The 20201-nt window shown below is 43.4% G+C and overlaps 2 protein-coding genes across 3 annotated transcripts; one reads left to right on the forward strand and one right to left on the reverse strand.

The window, feature by feature from the left end:
• The first annotated feature begins 165 nt into the window (after positions 1 to 165).
• LOC130375979 (protein C1orf43 homolog) lies at positions 166 to 3274 on the forward strand. The gene is made up of 7 exons (XM_056583160.1): positions 166 to 600; positions 708 to 809; positions 950 to 1058; positions 1185 to 1238; positions 1746 to 1912; positions 2222 to 2280; positions 2626 to 3274. Exons 1-7 carry the CDS (start codon positions 538 to 540, stop codon positions 2834 to 2836), a joined length of 765 nt encoding a protein of 254 aa, XP_056439135.1. The 5' UTR covers positions 166 to 537; the 3' UTR covers positions 2837 to 3274.
• tuft1b (tuftelin 1b) lies at positions 3252 to 20010 on the reverse strand. 2 transcript variants are annotated; one of them, XM_056583158.1, is made up of 12 exons: positions 18471 to 20010; positions 10686 to 10772; positions 9819 to 9920; positions 9601 to 9687; positions 9323 to 9397; positions 9140 to 9229; positions 7695 to 7805; positions 7000 to 7223; positions 6394 to 6499; positions 4941 to 5024; positions 4442 to 4542; positions 3252 to 4242 (listed from the first exon to the last, which is right to left on the reverse strand). In XM_056583158.1, exons 1-12 carry the CDS (start codon positions 18516 to 18518, stop codon positions 4167 to 4169), a joined length of 1191 nt encoding a protein of 396 aa, XP_056439133.1. In that variant the 5' UTR covers positions 18519 to 20010; the 3' UTR covers positions 3252 to 4166. The 2 variants fall into 2 exon arrangements, with proteins under 2 accessions (XP_056439133.1, XP_056439134.1); XM_056583159.1 differs by lacking the exon at positions 18471 to 20010 and adding an exon at positions 15242 to 15338.
• Between the last annotated feature and the right edge of the window lie 191 nt (positions 20011 to 20201).

Here is a 20201-nt window from a genome sequence, read left to right on the forward strand (position 1 = left end):
AAGGAAGATGACAACATAATGATTTTTAAAATGTTGATCAGATTAGACTATATATCAGAATACTGCACGTCTCTTCGAATGAAAATTATTTCTCAATAAAATAAGACCTAATAATAACGAGAATTCAAAGTTGTATCCATAGACTGTATTAAATAGGTTTTATCTCAGGAATCATCAATGGTCCAGTGCGCAGGTGCCGCCGATTTGTACTGCCCTGCTACGACGTTATTACGGTGTTGTTAAGGGTTGCAAATACTGTCTCCTAATCGTCTGTGCTGTTATCATTTTTCATGGCTAGCGACATTAACGAGAAATACCTCGTTTTGTTGATACAAATTGAGAGGATTTAATTCAATGCGAAATGTAGCTTTGCAAAGCGAGCATCCTGTCTACAAGTTCTAGTTGTACATAGTGATATTAAAACCAGGGGCACATATAGCTAGCCATCAGTCAGGTGTCTATGGTCTAGCTAGATTGCTAACTTGCGTGGTCCAGGGAGCTGTTCATTCAGCCTGGTGCCACACATAAAAATACATAATGGCAGATTCTTCACCATTATCTGGAGTTAATGTAGTTCTAGTAATGGCCTATGGAAGTCTGGTGAGTATCATTGCATGGCCAACCCAGCTGGTGTTACAATAATAGATAATTAGTCTGTATGGATGTCGCATCAATGTAGCAGCTCAGTCTACCACGTTTATGTGCAGGTGTTTGTGTTGCTATTCATCTTCGTTAAGAGGCAAATTATGCGTTTTGCCATGCGATCTCGTCGAGGACCCCATGCGCCCATTGGACACAATGCACCTAAGGTAATGCTGCTTTGCGCTCTTTCCTCTGTGCATTTATAACAGTGCTGGCTTCTTCAGTACAATGGAGCATAGCCTTATGTTATCCCTATAATATCTTCATAAGAATCAAAGCATGATGCAATAAAGTATATGAATTACAGGGCTTGAGGGAGAAGATCGATTCAAGGCTTACCAAGGTTCAGGAAATCCGCTTTGAGCCACGTCTGTTATCAGAGGAGGACGATAGGCTGAAGCATCCTTCACAAATCAGTGAGTCGCTTTGTTTTCCCTGTATGCAGTTCACATTTGTGTCTGATCAAATTCGTTGTTGAATTGTTATAACTGTCATATAAACATGTTGACTTTGAGTCATGGGCATGTGTTTGTAATTCAAAGGTTGCTACAACTACCTGTACAGAATGAAAGCCCTTGATGCCATTCGCGACTCAGGTGAGAGAGTTATAGATGTTTATGTTGCATAATGAAGGTACTGCTTTCCGTGTAACCTCTGATCAGCCAGAAATCCATGAACAAACTACAACTGTTAAGCTCATTTATTGAGTTTTTACAACCTAGACATTTAGGCCCAATCCCATTTCTACCCCTTACCCCTTCCCCTTACCCCTCCCCCTTGTTTTGAAGGGGTAAGGGGAAGTGGTAAGGGGTAGAAATGGGATTGGGCCTTAACATCAGAACATAGGGGCAGAGCCCCAGAGTCCCAGCCAAAAGGTTCTGGGGTCCATCTCCAATGTCCTCAGCTGATCTGTTATCATCCTTGAGATGCCTAACCCTAACCTCCTAGATTCGACCCCCACATCTGTCTTCTTACGTTACTCCTGTAAAAGACCATCCCACCTTAAGTCCCTTTGGATGAAAACATACTCTAGAAATAGCAGCAGATGGTTTACCCCACCGACGCTATGTCCCCTACCGCCCTCACCTGTCGCTGGGCCTCAGGTATCACGCTGCAGGAGATAAGCCACACCCCCGGGGCGTTCACCGGTCGCAGCTTCCGGAGCTGGCTGCTGGAGCTGCGCAACTCTCACTCCCTGATCAAGAGCAGCCGCAGCGCGCTCATCGACCGCCTGCTGGAAGGCTACGACAACGCCCGCCATGGCACCGGGGTGTGTAGCCGGGGAGTCCGCGTGCCGATTGGCCGATTGGTCTGAGGAATAGGCTTGGAATGTGTTTGAGTGTTGTTGTTGAGGTTTTGTTTAGGGCCACTATTAGAGATTGTGGATTGATGCGTGGACATTCAAAAGTCAATGCTTTCTCTCATAAGCAGCCAATGTATTGATTTTACATTCATCTGAATAGAATAGAATATGAATCATTGATCACAATTGCAAAGCTCTTTTCAGCGTGACACACGTAACTCTGCAGTAACCTTTGCTGCACTGTCACCAGTGGATAAACCTTGCTTTATGTTTCAGGTTTTTGGGGAAGCAGAGTATTTGAAATACCAACGCGCTCTAGATGAATTAGCGGATGTGTAAGTGTCTGTGTTTCTGTGTCCGCTGCAATACATTCAAACATCTCATTGGTTTGTAAGCAGTTTGGTAGAAACACTTGAATACACACTATTCCTCAAGAGTGGGGTAAATAAAAGTGTAGGAAATAGATTAAGTTGCAAGTATCTGGATAATGTATTTTTTTCCAAACCGCTTTTATATTGTCAAAAGACACATTTGCCAAAGCATTAGAACCGTTAAACAAAGGACTAATTGGGTAATGTTCGGGAGGGAGTAACTGTAATCCAACGGTTCCCTGGAATCGGGAGCCACTCATCTCTGTGGGTGTTATTGACTGTACTCTCTCTCTCTCTCCCAAACCTCAGGGTGAAGGCCTACTCCAGCAGCACCAGCCTGGACCTGCAGCACCAGTGTGCCGCAAAGGACCTGACGGGCTCCCCCGCACGCGGCACTACCCCCTCCACCATCCAGGTCACCTACCTGCCCTCCACCAGCCAGCGCAGCAAGAGGCCCAAGCACTTCCTAGAGCTCAAGAGCTTCAAGGACAACTACAACACTCTCGAGAGCACCTTGTGAGAGAGAGACTTTCGGAGGGGATCCAATGCGCTCACACAGAGAAAAAGAGAGATGCTCAGAACAAACAGGGGACGAGGTCAATGCGGGGAATGGGAGAACAATTTGGAGTAATACTGCATTTATATTTTCTTACTTGACTTGAATGTATCTTCTGATCCATATTGTTATGGGTTAGAGACATATTTGTACAGAATGCGTTAACTTATTCAAATCATGTTGTGTGTTGGTGTTTGTGGTTTTGTGTTCATTGTGATGTGTGATCTGAGATAAACGTCAGACACGCCTGTATTATTGCTAGTTGTTTTTTTGCACACTAGGTGGCAGCAGTCACTCAGTGATGTGACGACCGAGCAACATTTCTGGTAATAAAATTGTAAACTTCAGAGGAAGACAAGACAGTACTCAAATGCGCAATTCAACAGGATTTATTGAAAGAAAATGTATAATAACATGACCTTATATTTGTTTTAATGTACAGTAAAGAAAAACATGAAAAGCTTAGAAGTTTGAAAAACAGGGTTAGGGTAGACAGAACTAATAATAATAATTAAATAAGAGAAAGTTGATAGAATAAGAATGAACAACCTGAATACATCAGATCTTAATCAATTTAGACTGATTTATTTAGCAACTTCAGGTATTTATATACATTTTTCACATCTCCAGGTGCTGTCAAGGTAGCCGGAGGTACGAAACTATAAGGCTATCATCTAGGATAGAAACATAAGACTCCTTGTCCATTTCCCAATCAAATAGTATACATACGGAGGTGTTAAACCTGAATCTTTGAAGTATGAGCATCCTTCTGTGTATAATATATGCCATCGTCAATGGGTTGCAAAGTAATCAGGAGCTTGACCCCCCCTGTTGACCCTAATGCTTTTAAACTCAAGTTAAGTGGAACTAAGTGCAGACACACTTAAAACACATTGCTACCTGACCGTCAACATTTCTATGCCACACATCTACCTACAATTATTATTAACAGATGCTGCAGAAAGGCGAAGAAAAGGCAAAAAGGAAAACTGTAAAAAAAATTACTGTGACGACACTGCCCTCTACCTCATTCCCTGCAATGATTTGAACACATGCTATAAACAACCGACCTTCCTGCTGTGTATTCCACATATGATAATAAACGGCAGAGCAGAGTGAAGGCGTTCAACACAGTGTTACCGGCCAAAAGCAGCAATCGCCAAAAGTCCACTCCGTCCCAACTGTCAGACTCGTTCGGACCAGTAATAACCGTAACACATCGTAATGGGGTGAATAAATACCTATTTACAAATAACAGTCACAGCGTTCTCCCTCGCCCCTCACTCTCTCCGGCTCAGGACTTGATCTCGATGACTTTTATGTAAGGAAGATTCTTTGAGCTGCGATGCGTGGATGGCGTGAGGACTTTACTGTGAAAGGGAGAGGAAAAACTAAGTGAAACATCTGACGGAGACTAGGCTGTGTGTGTATGTGTGAGTGTATAAGTGTGTATATATCTATATATATATACTTGCGTGTGCTTATATTTGTGTCTGTGTGTCCGCATGTTTTTGCCATTGCGCCCATGTGTGAGAGTGTGTGTGTGTTCAGGTGAGAGGTGCGTGTTACCTGTAAACCACCTGCTGCCGGTCCTCGGACTCGGTCAGTTCTGGAGGTGGGGGGTCCGGGGAGCCGGAGATGTACTCCATGCGGTCGTGCATTTCCCGGTTCTGCAGGCAAGAGGAACAGAGTCGGGGTACAGGGGGTTAGGGTTCAGATTGCATGTAGCGCACTGGGGCTTTTTCTTTATATCTGTGGAAGAGACAGCCGCATGCTGCAGCATGCACAACGGTTACACATATGAAATGGCTCTCTCTTCACTCTTTCAACCTCTTCTTATCAAAACATGTTTTAGATCTGACGGCAGGAGTCCTCAAGCTTTAGGCCCTTTACAAATTACGTAAGTAAAGTAAAAGAAGGAAAGTTTATGGACGCAGGTGGTTCAACTGAAATGAATAAAGGTTGTGAGGTCCTTTGAGGGTATCAAACACAAATAGGGCGACCTCATAACAAATGACTTGAGATGACTAATAGTTAGTACAGGGGACAATGCTTAAGTTGTAGTGACCTCAGCCTCGAGGTAGGCCACTTTCTCTTCTAGTTCCACGATTATTCGATCTCTCTCCTGGATCACGGTCCGAGAGTTCTGCAGCTGTACACAGACACACACACACACACACACACACACACACACACACACACACACACACACACACACACACACACACACACACACACACAGACACACACACACACACACACACACACACACACACACACACACACATACACACACACGCACACACAGAAACAAGCATGAGAGCAAGAACTGGCAATCAAGAGCCCAATGCAACATAACTTATTCAAGGCAGGACATGTCTGAGAGGCTCTGCTTAGCTCAATGGCCAACATCGATGAACCGTTACTCATTGATAGATTTAAGATCAAATTTCCACTTTAATGGTTTCCTGTGTGCATGCAGGAACTGGATGGTCAATTTGCTTAGTGATTATGTTTGTAGAATGAGTGTGTGTGCGCGTGTGTGTGTGTGTGTGTGTGTGTGTGTGTGTGTGTGTGTGTGTGTGTGCGTGTGTCCTTGTCAGTGTGTATGAGTGTGCGTGTGTGGGTGGTTTGTGTACGTCAGAGGGAGGTAAAGGATGGTCTGCTTTTGCATGGGTTGCTTCAGAGTGAGAAAGCAAATTAAGTCTCCTGTACTTGGCCAGCCTTGTCTAAGGAAGTCAGGTGACTTGTGTACCTGTAATCATAACCCTGTGATTCATTAGGCAAAATATGTCCACGTCATTGTGCCTTAAGCTAGCACAACAGAACAAGTGCATAATGAACCTCAAAGGAAGCACAGATGTAATGAATTTCTTTGGCAGATTTTCTGTCTGCATAAATAACAACTGTCGAAAAACGGACGATTTTGTGTTGATTTGCAATCGCAAAAATGCATCAGAATGACACTAACAATTACAATAAAGAATACCGTTCTCCTCCTTTGTCAGTCGCCAACTCACAATTGTAATTTGCTGTTGAATCTTCTCAATGAGGTTAGGGTCTTTGGTTTGCACACACCCAACGATTTTGGAAAGTTGAGCCTTGATTAAATGAAACGTGTTTTGACAAATCTAAATCTTGATTACCTTGGACTACGCTGGACTTCCTGATCCCACACTGTGTTTATATCTGTGTAGTGTGCTCTGCACTTTATGCGGGGGCTGCATCTGCCATGCATATTGGCTTCTTCTAAAACAAGCAGGAACTTCCGTGAGGAAGAGGTTTCATCCTGTTGATTATCACCGGTTTCATCCCCGGCTTCCTCATAATTTTATTTGCCAAAGATAATGAGCCTGGGAGGGACGTGGCAAGGCCTAAAGCCTCAGGCCTATTATTTATTTCGGGGAAACAACGCAAGTTGATTTAAATGGCCCTTTATGTGTGTGGAAACAATAAAACGAAAACACAGGTGGAATAAATCAAACATTCATGCCTAAAATTGTGTGTGTGTTTATTTGTACCTGTTCGATCATGTTTCGAACCTTCCTCTGTTGGCTCTTCAGCATGTCATCTAGCTGATGGATCTTCTCTTTCATGTTGGCCAACTCCTTCTCCAACGCTTCACTCCTGGTGCCAAACACATACATGGGCACACACACACACACACACACACACACACACACACACACACACACACACACACACACACACACACACACACACACACACACACACACACACACACACACACACACACACACAAACACACACACACACACACACACACACAGACACACCAACACAGTTAATAAATATACTTCAATTAAATATACTCAAAATGTATGTTTACAAATAGTTTTGTGACGGTAAAGGTAAACTATCCTTAGTATTAGTAACCGGACCAAATATTACTGATCTTACAGGATAATCTTTGGGTATTTGTTTTGATACATATGCACGGGGGTTATAATAATAAAAAAAAAAAAAAAAAAAAAGAATAGTAGAAATCTACTCCAACAACATCGACAGCAAAACAACCCGTCCTCTATCTCATGGTGAGGTCGGTTTCATAGGAAAACGTTTTTTCCTTCCCCAGGATTCAGTCCCTCGGACCATCAGGCCCTTACCTGTGCTGCTCCTCCCTGCCCTGCTGCGTCTGCTCCCTCAGCCGCCCCAGCTCCATCTCCCCGGTGGCCACCTTCTCTTTGAGGCCGGTGCTCTCCACCGCCAGGCTCCCCAGGAGCCGCTCCAGCGCCTCCACCCGCCGGCCCCGGTCCTCTGACAACCCCTCCGCCCGCTGCAGCCGCGCTGTCTGCTCCTCCAGGCGGCGCTGTAGCGTGCTGTTCTCCGCCTGTAGGGGGCCACAGAGCATGAGGCTTTTTTTAACATGTTTTCATAGCCATTGTACATAATGCATACTGATGAATGGTAGATTAGCCTGAGTGGGATTGATAAGTTAGGAGTCTTTACATTTTATGAGTTGGCAACAAGGTTGAATTTTATTTGAGGATTCATGAAGTGAACCCAACACTACCGTCCCGAATAATGTTTTCCATGTGACTAATGGTTCTGGATGACTCAGCCTTTGACTAAATCGGGCAAAGACTTGAACCACAGAAAATCAGTTGCCAACGTCAGAATGGAGAGATTCTGAAAAAGGCACACTCAAGCACACCCTCCAAAACTACATCAAGACATTCAAACTCTCCTTTACTACTTCACAGTGTACTTTTACTCCACGACATCCCAGAAACATGAAGGGAGCCATCAAGCCCAGTGACTCATATCTCCATGGAATTCTTTCACTGTATTAAATGCAGACCTTCAGTCTGTCCCTCTCTTCCTGGTGTCTGTCCTCGGCCTCCGTCAGCTGGACGTACAGACGCTTTGTGGCTTCGCTGAGCGTCACGCTCTCCTCCTGGTGCCGGTTGACCTGAGTGGGAGGGCGGGCGAAGCGGGGGAGAGAGGGCGGGCCGAAACCGACACGGTGGATCAACTTTAGGCTTGCAAATACTTGAACCCAAGGGCAGGGAGACAGAGGTAAAAGGGACACCAGACGGGGAGAGTTAGAGAGAGATGGCACGGACGGTGAGAGAGGGAGAGAGAGTGTACGCACGAGATAATAACAGAAAGAGAGAGGGAGAGGAAGACACAGAGAGACAGTAATGATGACAGATGTGGAGAGAGTGAGAGAGAGAGATAGAGAGAGAGAAGGAGAGAGAGACACACACAGAGAGAGAGGGAGAGAGAGAGAGAGGCACAGAGAGAGAGAGGCACAGAGAGAGAGGGAGAGAGAGACACAGAGAGAGAGAGAGAGAGAGAGAGAGAGAGAGAGAGAGAGAGAGAGAGAGAGAGAGAGAGAGAGAGAGAGTGTAAGCCCGAGATCAAGATAATAACAGAAATAGAGAGGGAGAGGCGGACACAGAGAGACACTAATGATGACAGAAGGGGAGAGAGCGAGGCAGAGATAATGGCTGACAGGCAGAAAGAGACACACAACACACACATAGAGGCTAATGATATGTCCTGTGTCAGACAGTAATTATTTTAAAGTTGTGTTCCAAAGTATCTTAGCAAATCCGTTATTTTGGCTATATTACATGGCTATAGACAGCACATATACTGTATATAGCCTTAATTGTTAGCACCACAACCCTACTTAGGCAATGCAATTAAACAGGGGACTTTGGATTATTGTACAATTTTACAGCTTCACAAATGGAAGAGCAGGAGAAAAGTAGGGGAGAGAGTTTTTGATAATGTCCCTGTTTATATACTACTTAGGCACAGGCTGATCATTCATTGAATACTTAGGATATAAAAAATGTATGGGAGATTAGATAACATGCAGTGTGTGTGTGCGGTGTGTATGTTTGTGCATGTGTGTGTGTGTGTGTGTGTGTGTGTGTGTGTGTGTGTGTGTGTGTGTGTGTGTGTGTGTGTGTGTGTGTGTGTGTGTGTGTGTGTGTGTGTGTGTCTGTTTGTATGTGGATGATGATGTATGAATGTATGTCAAACCAGCAGACAGTTGGCAGGAGCGGTTTCGGTATGCATAATTCATCTGTGACGAAACCTAAACCCATCATTTGAATTGTGATCCTTTTGCATTCAAACCGACCCCACACCCTTCTTCCTTAGAGAAAACCTCAGCCTACTACGCTGATGAAGCAACAAACTATTTACTACACAGAAACGTTACCAGTTAAAGGTGTGTGTCGATGACTCGTTAACAATCCGTAAGATTCAAGGTTGGAGAAGGGAGCGTACCAGGTTCTCTGAGTCATGCTGAGCAGGTTCGCCATTGGGTAAGGGCGGCTTGTGATTCGACACTAGGTCTGTCACGTCAGTGGCTGGATTCTGAAAAGACAAGCAGGGCGGGGATCAGTGCGGGTACGAAGCGCTGTGTGCTGTGAGCTTCACGGTTCAGGGTGCATGGTGGAGTCCCCCTACCTTCTTGTGGTGGTGGTGGTTCTGGTTCTTTCGGGCCTCCATCTGCGCCCGGAGCGTCTTCAAGCAGTACCTCACCTGTGGGAGATAGAAGTATACCAAAGGAGAGTCAATAGGTGACAGTCATGTGAATTTCCATCCCTGTTTGTTTATGTGTGGTTTTGTGGGTGTAGGACCCAAAGGAAGGGACGTCAAACTTAGGAGACCATACAACCAAAAGCACAAGCAAACAGCCATGAACACACACGCGCAGGTGTGTTTACGGTTCAGATCCCACCCACCTCCTGAATTTGCGACACCTCGTCGGTCAGCATCTTGACACTCTCCCGGTGGCCCTCTCCCCCTGGTCGGCGCGACTCCAGGTAGAACTGGGAGAAGAGACGAGAAGGTTTGGAACAGGTTGGGAAGAGAATAGGCTGTCTACATGTCAGAGTCGGCGGCTGACACATGAATGGCAGAAGAACAACTGAGTGATAAGGATAACTATGATGACACTCACTTTAATAACTTCCACCTGCTCTTCCGTGTGCTTGATCGGCTCGGCCGTCTGGTGTCGTTCCAAACCACGATCCTCTCGTTTGGTAACAGTGTCACTGATTACCTACATAGAAGACCATCAGGAGGGGAGAAAATCATTTCACAGGTGGCATTAGTTATTTTGGTAAGTAGGTTTAAACGATAGCAGTCAGTATACTTTGAGCACCAAAGCATGGGAAAGAAGCACGACAGAAAAAACACATGACAGAAATGACTAGGGGGCAGACCAGCTCGCTTGTGATTTAGTGCTGGACTGAGCATTTATTTTATGAGAGTAAAATGAATTGCAATAAATAATAGTTGCAAGAATACAATGGTTGCGATTGCGAAACACACCAGCCGTCTACTTCTATTGAAGAATTAATCATTAAAGGTTCATACCGGTTTGTGTGATCAAACCTTTCTTTTGTTATTGTCTCCGATCCACTTCACTGAAAAATGTTACCAATATAATTGTTCCAGATTACTCTGTTGGGTGTGTTTGTGTGTGTGTGTGTTGAGTCGGCCTTAGATCTTTGAACGTGAGCGTACCTGCCACTTATGTAACACTAGCATGAACCCTTTGGTGAAATTATAAGATTCACTAAAGTACTTAAAGTACCAGATTCACAGTTTCTTTGTCCAAACCTCCACATGTCACAGTGATTCCTTAGGCAGAGTTGCTACTGCTATGGTATAAATAGGTGGGGAGTCGCTCTCACACTAAATGCTCTTCGAATTTGCTATGGAAATGTTTTGCTTCATGAAGAGAAGGAAGTGCAGTTTATTTCTCTAAATGTTCCAGGGTAGAAGGAAGTTATTATCTGGTACAGGTTTGATTCTCTCTCACCTGGCTCCACGGCTCTTCTGGAGTATCGGGCAAGTGAACCCGATTCTGTGAGCTCCCTTTGGATTGTCTGCCTTTCCTCCTTTCCTCCTGAAATCAAACATACAGGTGATCCATTACGTAGAGTGTCTTTGAGGGGCTCTCAGGAAAAGCGGTTCAGCATATTACTAGACAAGGCCTGTAGACAAGGAGTGGACAAGACACCGCAACAAGAATGTGTGAGCTGCCCGTCATGGGGAGGTGAGGATACACAGCAACGAAAGGAGGGACAAACCCGTAAAACTGTCTTGAAGCAAAGGTCTAGTGTGGGTGCAGTACAAGGCCAGGTTGTAAAACATCATAGACACGTGTCTATGAGGGAAAAGCCCGTCTTCCTGATCTGCTGTAGAATGGTACTGTGCGCACTATCCAGTTACAGACTGGAAAAGTTAAACTTCCGCTTTTAAGGGCCAGAAATACCATCATCTGTGGTGCCGGAGCGCGGGGCACACTCTGTTGTCACTGCTTTTGTTTAGCAGTGAATCAAACATAATCTCACCTCCACAGAAGTTAGAAGCTAATGTTGTGAACACAATCTACAGTTGAAATCCATTTCAGGAGATCAGCAGAACCAGTCAGGGTGTGTCAACCCAGCCTATTTAAGTATTTAATTTTAATCCCATCACCATATAATGTTATTTTTGCCATTTAAAATGTCCAAAAACATGTCTGGGTGTAATGGACTCAAAATGTTCCCCAACAGAGAGCTCTTCTATCAAAACTCACAATTTAAGTCTTTATTTCACCCCATTCTAAGGACCATCACCATTATTTAGTTTCGGACAAAACAATATTCTCTACATGACAGTCTTGTGCAAATGCATACAACAATATGCAGCAAATGCATATTGTTGTGTTTTGCGATTTATGTGTTTTTGATAGCAATCAAGTCTTTAATCTTCCGATTGTACAACTGCTAACATTTACATTCCAGGATCTAAGAGCTGCCTGCTTCTTCCTCATGTATTGTGTTCTACCCTAAAATCTTATCATAAGATCAGATCAGAGGGACTTCCATTGCATTACATAGGCGGGAAATTTGTTATGGCTAGTTTGAGGCTTATTTGCTTCAGGGAAGAAAATGTTGTTGTGATGGGAGGTTTTAGTCTCAGTAGACCTAAGTGGCCATCATCAGTAAACCGCTCCGACTAAAGGTGCTTTTATGGTTACCTTATGTACAATTGTATGTATTTGTATATCTAAGCAATCCATTCAAAAAATAACTATCCAAACGTATTGGTTAGGATGACAAAGGACTTCAACATCTTACCACCAACAATTTTAAACAACAACAGCTACTTGGTCGGATGAGCTTTTAAATAAATGAATAATAATTGAATGTGCCACAGGTGTGTTAAGGAAGATATACATTTGATATAAAACCTGTTACACTCTGTCAGGGTTTGCTAAACATCCTGTTTGAAAGGAAGGATGTGATGCATCCTTCAGTGGCTGGTCTGTACAGGCCTTGAATTTTCTCAGAACTCACCGCCCCGTCTCAGAGGCTATGTGTGTGTGTGTGTGTGTGTGTGTGTGTGTGTGTGTGTGTGTGTGTGTGTGTGTGTGTGTGTGTGTGTGTGTGTGTGTGTGTGAATGTGTGTGTGTGTGTGTGTGTGTGTGCATGTGTGCTTGTGTGTCTGTGTGTGTGCTCGTGATTCAGAGCATGTGTACATATGGTTCATGTATGTGTGTAGGTATAGGTCAGGCAGATCACACATGGGGCTATTCACAAAAAGTTAATCATATCAACCATATGTAGGGAATGTGTAAAATGCATAGTATATACCAGGGAAGAATGCAGTCGTTAACTCACAGTTATCATGCAACCTGCCAATGGCAGATCAACTGGACCATGTGGAAGGTAGAACAATTAAGGCGTAGGATCAAAGAAATCTCTTGGATGGATAACTTCACAAAATATAAACAGTTCTAAAATATAATTACTGATTATATCTGTGACAGTATTTAGAGAGGCCAAAGGCCATTTTCCCCAGGGGACAACACCTTGCCTCGTTCCCTAACATCATGTCTCTGGAACAAATCCTGAGCTGAGGGAGTGGCAGCCTCAGGGCTTAGAGAGAGGAGAGAGGAGAGAGGAGAGAGGAGAGAGGAGAGAGGAGAGAGAGAGAGAGAGAGAGAGAGAGAGAGAGAGAGAGAGAGAAAAGGAGAGGGAGAGGGAGAGAGAGAGAGAGAGAGACAGAGAGAGAGAGAGAGGGAGATAGACACACCTTGGAAGGTGCGGTGCTAACCACTCTCACATCACTTGACGTAAAGATTCAATATTCCCCGCCTCCCAGCCCGCACACGCAATTCCCGCCCTAGGCTGTTGACGCAAATCATGTCGTTTGCATATTGAAGCATCTTCTAATTAGGGAGAAGAATGCAATGGAATGCAATGTAGGCATGCACACAGACATACACACACACGGGCATGACAAACACACACACAAACACACACACAAAGACACAGACACACAAACAGGCACCGGCAAGCACACACACACACACACACACACACACACACAGACACACAAGCACACATGCACACACACACACACACACACACACACACACACACACACACACACACACACACACACACACACACACACACACACACACACACGGCCATTCGCAAGCACACCAACACACACTCACAAACGCTAAGAGGGTTAGCAAGGTAACCCTTTGATCCAGCTCATACACCAGCTATTTGATGGTAGCTAAAGCTGTTTGGGAGTCGCTTGATAAAGTTACTCGGTGCAAACATTACCAAGGTACTCAGTATGGATGTGATTACAGCATGAATGCATGTATCCCATTGCTGGTATCGAGCTGTTGGAATTACTATAAAAATTACTTTTCATCATCATTTGATTGAAAACGACTTTAATCAAAATGAGCTGACAGATCTCCCATTCACTAGCATCTAACTGTACCATCCACCATCCGCTCTGCTGATTCAGGGTTCACGTGTCTCACATAGGGACTATTCACTATTCGACTAGAGTTGCTCTATAGCAGTGTTCTTAACACAAGACAACAGAAATACATCTAAAGAATCCAAATGTTTTGGTCTGGATTCAAAGTTAAACCACGGCATAACCCACACACACAAACACACCAACAGCTCTGCCAGCCCAACCCCAGAAGAATTTGCCTTTTACATACATGTAGCCGTATGCTATTTTGCCATTAATTCAATTTAATTTCTATTTTAGATAGTTTACCAGTAGCACTAATCTTGTCTGTGTTTACAATACAGAAGCCTTTGCTTGCCATTGCCCCCATCAGCCTTGTTACTCAAACAAAACACTTCATGGCATGAGGATCAAATATGGCAATGCTACAGCCTTTTCAGTACCAAGATATATACTTAAAAAACACCCATGTCGAACAATAAAGATTGACATTATCAAGGCGTCGTTCTTCGCCCTAGCATCGCCCTACTAAGTGCACCACAGGGTTTGAACGTGCGTCAGGTATCTTGGAAATATTATAGTCTTCCCATGGCTCACCGATAATGCCTCTGTGTCTCCTGAGACCTGGCCTCGCTCCATGTTACAGTACACCCTGGTGGGGTACATGGCCACACAAAGACCAGCGGTATAGCAACCCGCACTGCTTTGTCATGCACACGTAGCCCTAGTTTACACGTAGAAAGTCAACATCCCAGGGCAAAGGGGAGAGTGGTCAAACACAGAGCTAGTGATTGAACATACACGACAACTACAACTATTGCCCATCTTCAAACAACCAGTGAATGTATTACACCAAAACCTACAGCAGTTGGCACTTGCAGAGCTAAAGATGGCGATGTACCCTTTGGTTTAATCTGTGAATTACTCATTCGGGAAATGACATCATTGCTCTAGGGCACTGCCCGCCTGGGAAATCCCTCACTGTAAATCAGCTCCCTTCGAATCCCCAAACTATTCACTCCCTCGATCCACAGTCCAAGCTAAAATGCCATGTTAGTAAAGAAAACATTCTGCCTCAGGGTAAGCAACACTGTATGTAGGACGACAAACTAAATTATATATTTACACTATTGGGGAGTTTGCTGAGGCACTAATCACGGCAAGCAACACTGCACCATTATTCATTCTGACGAATGGGAAAACAACAAGAAGTGCTCTTAAATGAAAACCTGGATGATGGAACCCCATCATACCAACTGTAAAAGCCGTTTTTAGAACTAATCCCAGCAGGGGTTGATTCAATAGTGGTGTCGCTCTGTCACATACTGAAAGATTTCTTGGATTCAACTGGGGCTCAATATGAAGAGAACTTAATGAGGACTTACTTTCGGCCTAAGGCAAATTCCTTTCGGATATTTCACTTTCACATTCTTAACGTCGGTAGCGTCTCAAAGTTAATGGTGAAGTTAACAAAATAAATCAAAATGAGCTCTGCAGCAGGCAAACACACACACACACACACCATCACAATAACCATTACAGCATACAAAACTTAGAACAACAATTGAGTTGAGCTAAGTGTTTAAGTTAAGTATTTACCCCCGGACAGAAGACAGTGTCTGGCAACTCGTCCTTTTCTTGCTGCTGACGAAGCGAGCGAGGGTTAAAGGAACAGTCAGACGTTGGCTCTGTGTGCCTAAGCATGTGGGAAGTCAGACAGCGAGCAGCTTCTGGCTCCCATACATGGAAGAGAGGGGGTGCGGCTCCAACAGCAGCCCAGCCCTTTCAGCCTCACTCGTTATCCTGTACTCACAGCAGAGCGAGTATGGGCCACACACACGCACACACAAGCCCAACCACACACACACACACACACACACACACACACACAGAAGCCCACATGGGTGCACACACACACACACACACACACACACACACACAAGACCACATGCACACTCACGCACACAGCACACACACAAGCCAAACACAGGCTTCCATGCGCAAACATACACAGAAACAACCACATGCACACATTCTCTCACTCACACACACACACATCCATGCATACACACAAACAAACCAACACGCACACACACTCTAACATTGATGGCTGGAGCGAAGCCAACTACGTGGACGAGTCAGCTGAAAAGAGTTTTCTGGCGAGTCGATAAGATAACAATTCCGAAGATAAGTGATTTACCGTACTCACATGTGGTTAGACGCAAGCCAAGTTACATAGCTCGCACATTGTTAATTATTTTTCAATACAATTAGTTGAAAATCAGGGGAAAACATGTAAAAAGCTCCCAGATTCAGAGACATTATTAATGAACTGGGCTCCATGGGGTTCTAGGGTAGAATGGGGAAGCATAACCTTGATATTCTCCAGCAGCGAGAATGCTATGTCGCCTGTTGGTAGCAGAGGGGTGAGGAATGTTTGGTGGGTTATATAAGTGATTGTTGAGGCGTTTCTGTACAGTATGAACTGGTATGGCAGTTATACTCGTGTTGTGTAAACATTACTGTGAACTGTGCAAACAGAAGCAAAGCATCTTGCATCTCAGTGCTACTAAGTCCAAAAGATCTAATCATGTGTTTGTCTGTGCGTGTGTGTGTTTAATTGTGAGTGTGTATGTGTGGTGGTTTATACTTGTTTTACCCTGGTGTGTCCTTTGGGCATCCAATTTGCACATTCATATATTAATGTTTTACTTAAAGTTGAGTTTTAATCATCGGTGGTTAGACACTAATAGGCTATTATGTTATGAGACTATGAGCTATTAAACCATTTTGCTCGGATCAATGGTGTTGTAGTGATAACACCCTACTCAGTTGGCATGTTTGTTTTGGCAGAACTAAAGTGCATACTTTTTCCAACTAATGTGCAAGCGTAGATGTTTTGAAATGGCACGCTCATCCAAAGTCTGCAGGTATGTTATTACCCTGTTTGTCATGTGCGACAAGAAAAATCATAGGAAGTGTTACACACAGTGTTGCACTGTCATCGTTCTGAAAATAAATCTTGACTATAATTGTGTCTATAATTGTAGATTGAAAACTGAACTCCTAGCCTGGTGTACTCCTAGCGAGGGGTCATTTAACTTTTTTTTTAACACACCAGCACATACAGACAATGTAACAAAAAAAGAATGCCGGCTTGCAAAGCCTGTTTAAAGCCTGTAGCCTGTTGTATTTGCATATTTTGAAATTGATAAAATTACACTGGAGCATTGAGTTACAAGTAATACACTTCTGTGGGAACAGAAGACCAAATAATTCTCTCACCTCTCTCATCTAATAACAACTCACCTATAATTATGTGAATACCTCAGTCAGATGCAAATAATACCTTCTAGACAAGTGGTTGATGAGGTTAATATGATGTTTGGGCCCCATTTACGCACTTTTTTCAAATCCTGACATCAAATCCTGGAACAATTCAGCGTTTTTCTCATTATTAAAAAGGAACACGGAAATACATGTAATCAACATGATTACAGCAGTAACCATGTTTTATAGTACAGTCTTTCCTGTTTGGTGAATACATATTTCCTCTGGTTTTGAGGTTGCCTCGCCTGTGCACACAAGTAAAATGCATTTATAATACATTTTATGATTTATTCTGAACTCCTGGTTTTACAGTTGACTGTGAATTATGGATTCAGAGATGACAGGCCAGTATTTTTCTCAAGAACTTCACTGACAAGTCTCAGCTTCTAAAGAAGTTGCAGTCCAATCTCCAGCCATTGTAAAAATAAAAATGCATCATGAGAGCTTGTCAAATAATGACTTCCAACATAAGACATGAAAAGAGATTGAATACAAAGATTTTTTTCCAAGGAATATCAGAAAATATTCCACATTATTATATCCAATGTGTTGATGAAATGATCATATTTATCAAATGGACAAACATTGACAGAAAGGGAATTGGTTTGAGGTTTGACATTTTACCCTATGAGGGAGACAAAGATCAAGATAAGATATATTGGGACCTTGAGTCAACCGATTGAGCAAATAGATTTTCTGATCAAATTCATTAGCTTGATATTCAGTGGCAAAGGTATCTAGGCCGGAAATAATGCATCGTGCACACTTAAGAATAATGATGAACTAGATTCAGAGGAAACACTGCTCTATTAACTATACTCCATAAAGGTAACACACCAATAGCTCTTGCGGAGATGTAGGAGTCCTAATGGATGGGAAATTAGAAAGGATGTCTTGACAACCATCACAGGGTAGTTTCAAGATGATCAGAGGGTCCACAAAGTGCCATAAGAACATTGCATGCGAAATAAAAAAGATAAATAGCTATAAGACACCGGTCTCAGAGGGAAGGGAGTGGGAGTGAGGCATGAACTGGCACTATTCTGAAAGTCAAGGAAAATATATCTTATTTTATACGAATAAGTCTTGTAATATTTGATAGCTGATGTGTTGTTATAAAATGTAATACTTGTGTAATAAATGGCCCCATATGGCTCAATTAACTGGCTGAATAGGACTAACCTTTATATAACTGAGGCAAGTCATATTCACGGATATATATCCCAAACCCTTCCACCTATAAATCATGAATCAAGTCAAAATTAATAAGATAAATTAAATGGAAAAAACGTAGGCTACAATGAATTGAATACCATTATACAGCGATGAAATTAAAGCGGGTAAAGTTGTGTAATGGAAACTCTAGACCGAATGCAAATTCAACCTGCCACGTCTACCGAGTAGGCTACAATGGACATAATTTCCTATACAACAAACAAAAACAAAAGGGTGAAAAAAACACAACAGCCAAACATCGTGTCTAAATGCATCAACTCACAGCAATCCTGGAAGGTTTGCTCCCAGATGCGACCCACCCACCGCTCATCTTCGCAGAAGGGCAGAGCAGTAGAACACAACAGATGAACAGAGAGAGTTAAAGGTCAGCCATTCAGTGTCGTCGATTTTTTCCGCCCAAACATCACAACCATTTAGCCAACAGGCTATGCTGCAGCTTGAATCCAACTTTTGATGACAGAGGTCGGCGTTCGCGCACGCAACGTGTCTGGTCTCCGTCTGCGCGTGCTTCGCCTCCCTCCGCGACGGGCTCTCGTGCTCAACTTGGTAGTCAACCCACGCGCCCTTGAATTTATCACCTCCCGAGGAATGCGCGAAAACAAGAGACGCGGGCACACGTGGGGGGGGCAGGACAATAGTTATGCCATAGCCACTTTATGACCGTATTTTACAGTCAATGGTACCGTCGATTACACTGGAACTGTGGACACAACAAGCGACCGCTTTACTTCAATTTAAGACTTCTTCAGGTCCTCACCTGGTGGAAGTGGATAGCCCCGCCATCTGGTAGATACTTCATATTGGTGTTGAACCAGAACATTTTGTTCTCTGTAGCTCGTCTGATCTTCTTCCACATGGATCCCATGTGCCCTTCCGTAGTATTTGTATTCTCATTTCGTAAATAAAAAAAACACATGAAAAAGCTTTACTGCTCTTCCATCTCTGCCGAAATGGATATCTGAAAAAGGTTCGATGTACCTTTGACACTCTCTGCACAAAAGTAACACGACACAGACGTTGATTCTTTGCCAGGGCAGTGGATGTAGATGTTAGCCGAGAGTTGTTTGATAAGTCTTGCCAGGTGTCTGATAGATTAAGAGCCTAGTTGCTACTTAGGCTCACTTCAATCGGAAAGACACCGCTGAACTCTTTCCCTTTCTCCCTGTTGGCAGATATGGTGGGAGATGGTCCTGCCTACAGACGGTGTGTAAATACTGGTAAAAATAAAACCTGATTTAATAAACTCATGACACATTTCCTGTAGACATTAGATAAATAAACAGATAAAAGGGATCCTCTAAAATCTCTAACATCATAAGAACATTTTTGTGTTTTTTTCTTCCACCACACTGCACAAAGAGCAGGAAACAAACCCTAGCTGAGCCCATCCATTTTCCAGACACAAAACAAAAGGCCTACCTCCTATATTTAACTATTGAAGTCAAGGCATGGAATTATGTGTGACTAACTCACACAATGGGCTTCACACAGCTTTGACTTTTGTGCAAATCACATAAACCCCTTGGGTAGGAATGTAATCCAAAGGTTAAATGGTCATCACATTGAAAAGAAAGTCCACTGTAACCGAGCCCAAAAGTAAACATGCTTTTTATCTACAAAACTCCCCCTGGCTAGGTCAAGTCCTTCTTAACTTGTCGCCAATCTCATTAAGACACATCATGAAAATAATAACAGTATAGGCCAGCATGGTATGTTCACAGGGTTCTGTGCAAGTGCCGTAAAACATCCCGCAATGGCATTTGTACTGTCATAAATTCCAACAGGAGGCTTAACCCCCGGCAGAACTGCTATCATAACTCACAACCTGCTTATGCTGGTTCTCATCGACCTACTTTAGATTCTCACGCACACTGTTGATCTTCTCCAGCAGAACAAACCTTAAGCAAACACTAAACAGTTAGGCTAAAATAACCACCAATGTCAATTTTTTATCCTGATTGATGCCATGTAATTACGCTTGTATGCAATTGTC

The sequence above is a fragment of the Gadus chalcogrammus genome, chromosome 22 (genome assembly GCF_026213295.1).
Source record: "Gadus chalcogrammus isolate NIFS_2021 chromosome 22, NIFS_Gcha_1.0, whole genome shotgun sequence".
Classification (NCBI taxonomy): domain Eukaryota; kingdom Metazoa; phylum Chordata; class Actinopteri; order Gadiformes; family Gadidae; genus Gadus; species Gadus chalcogrammus.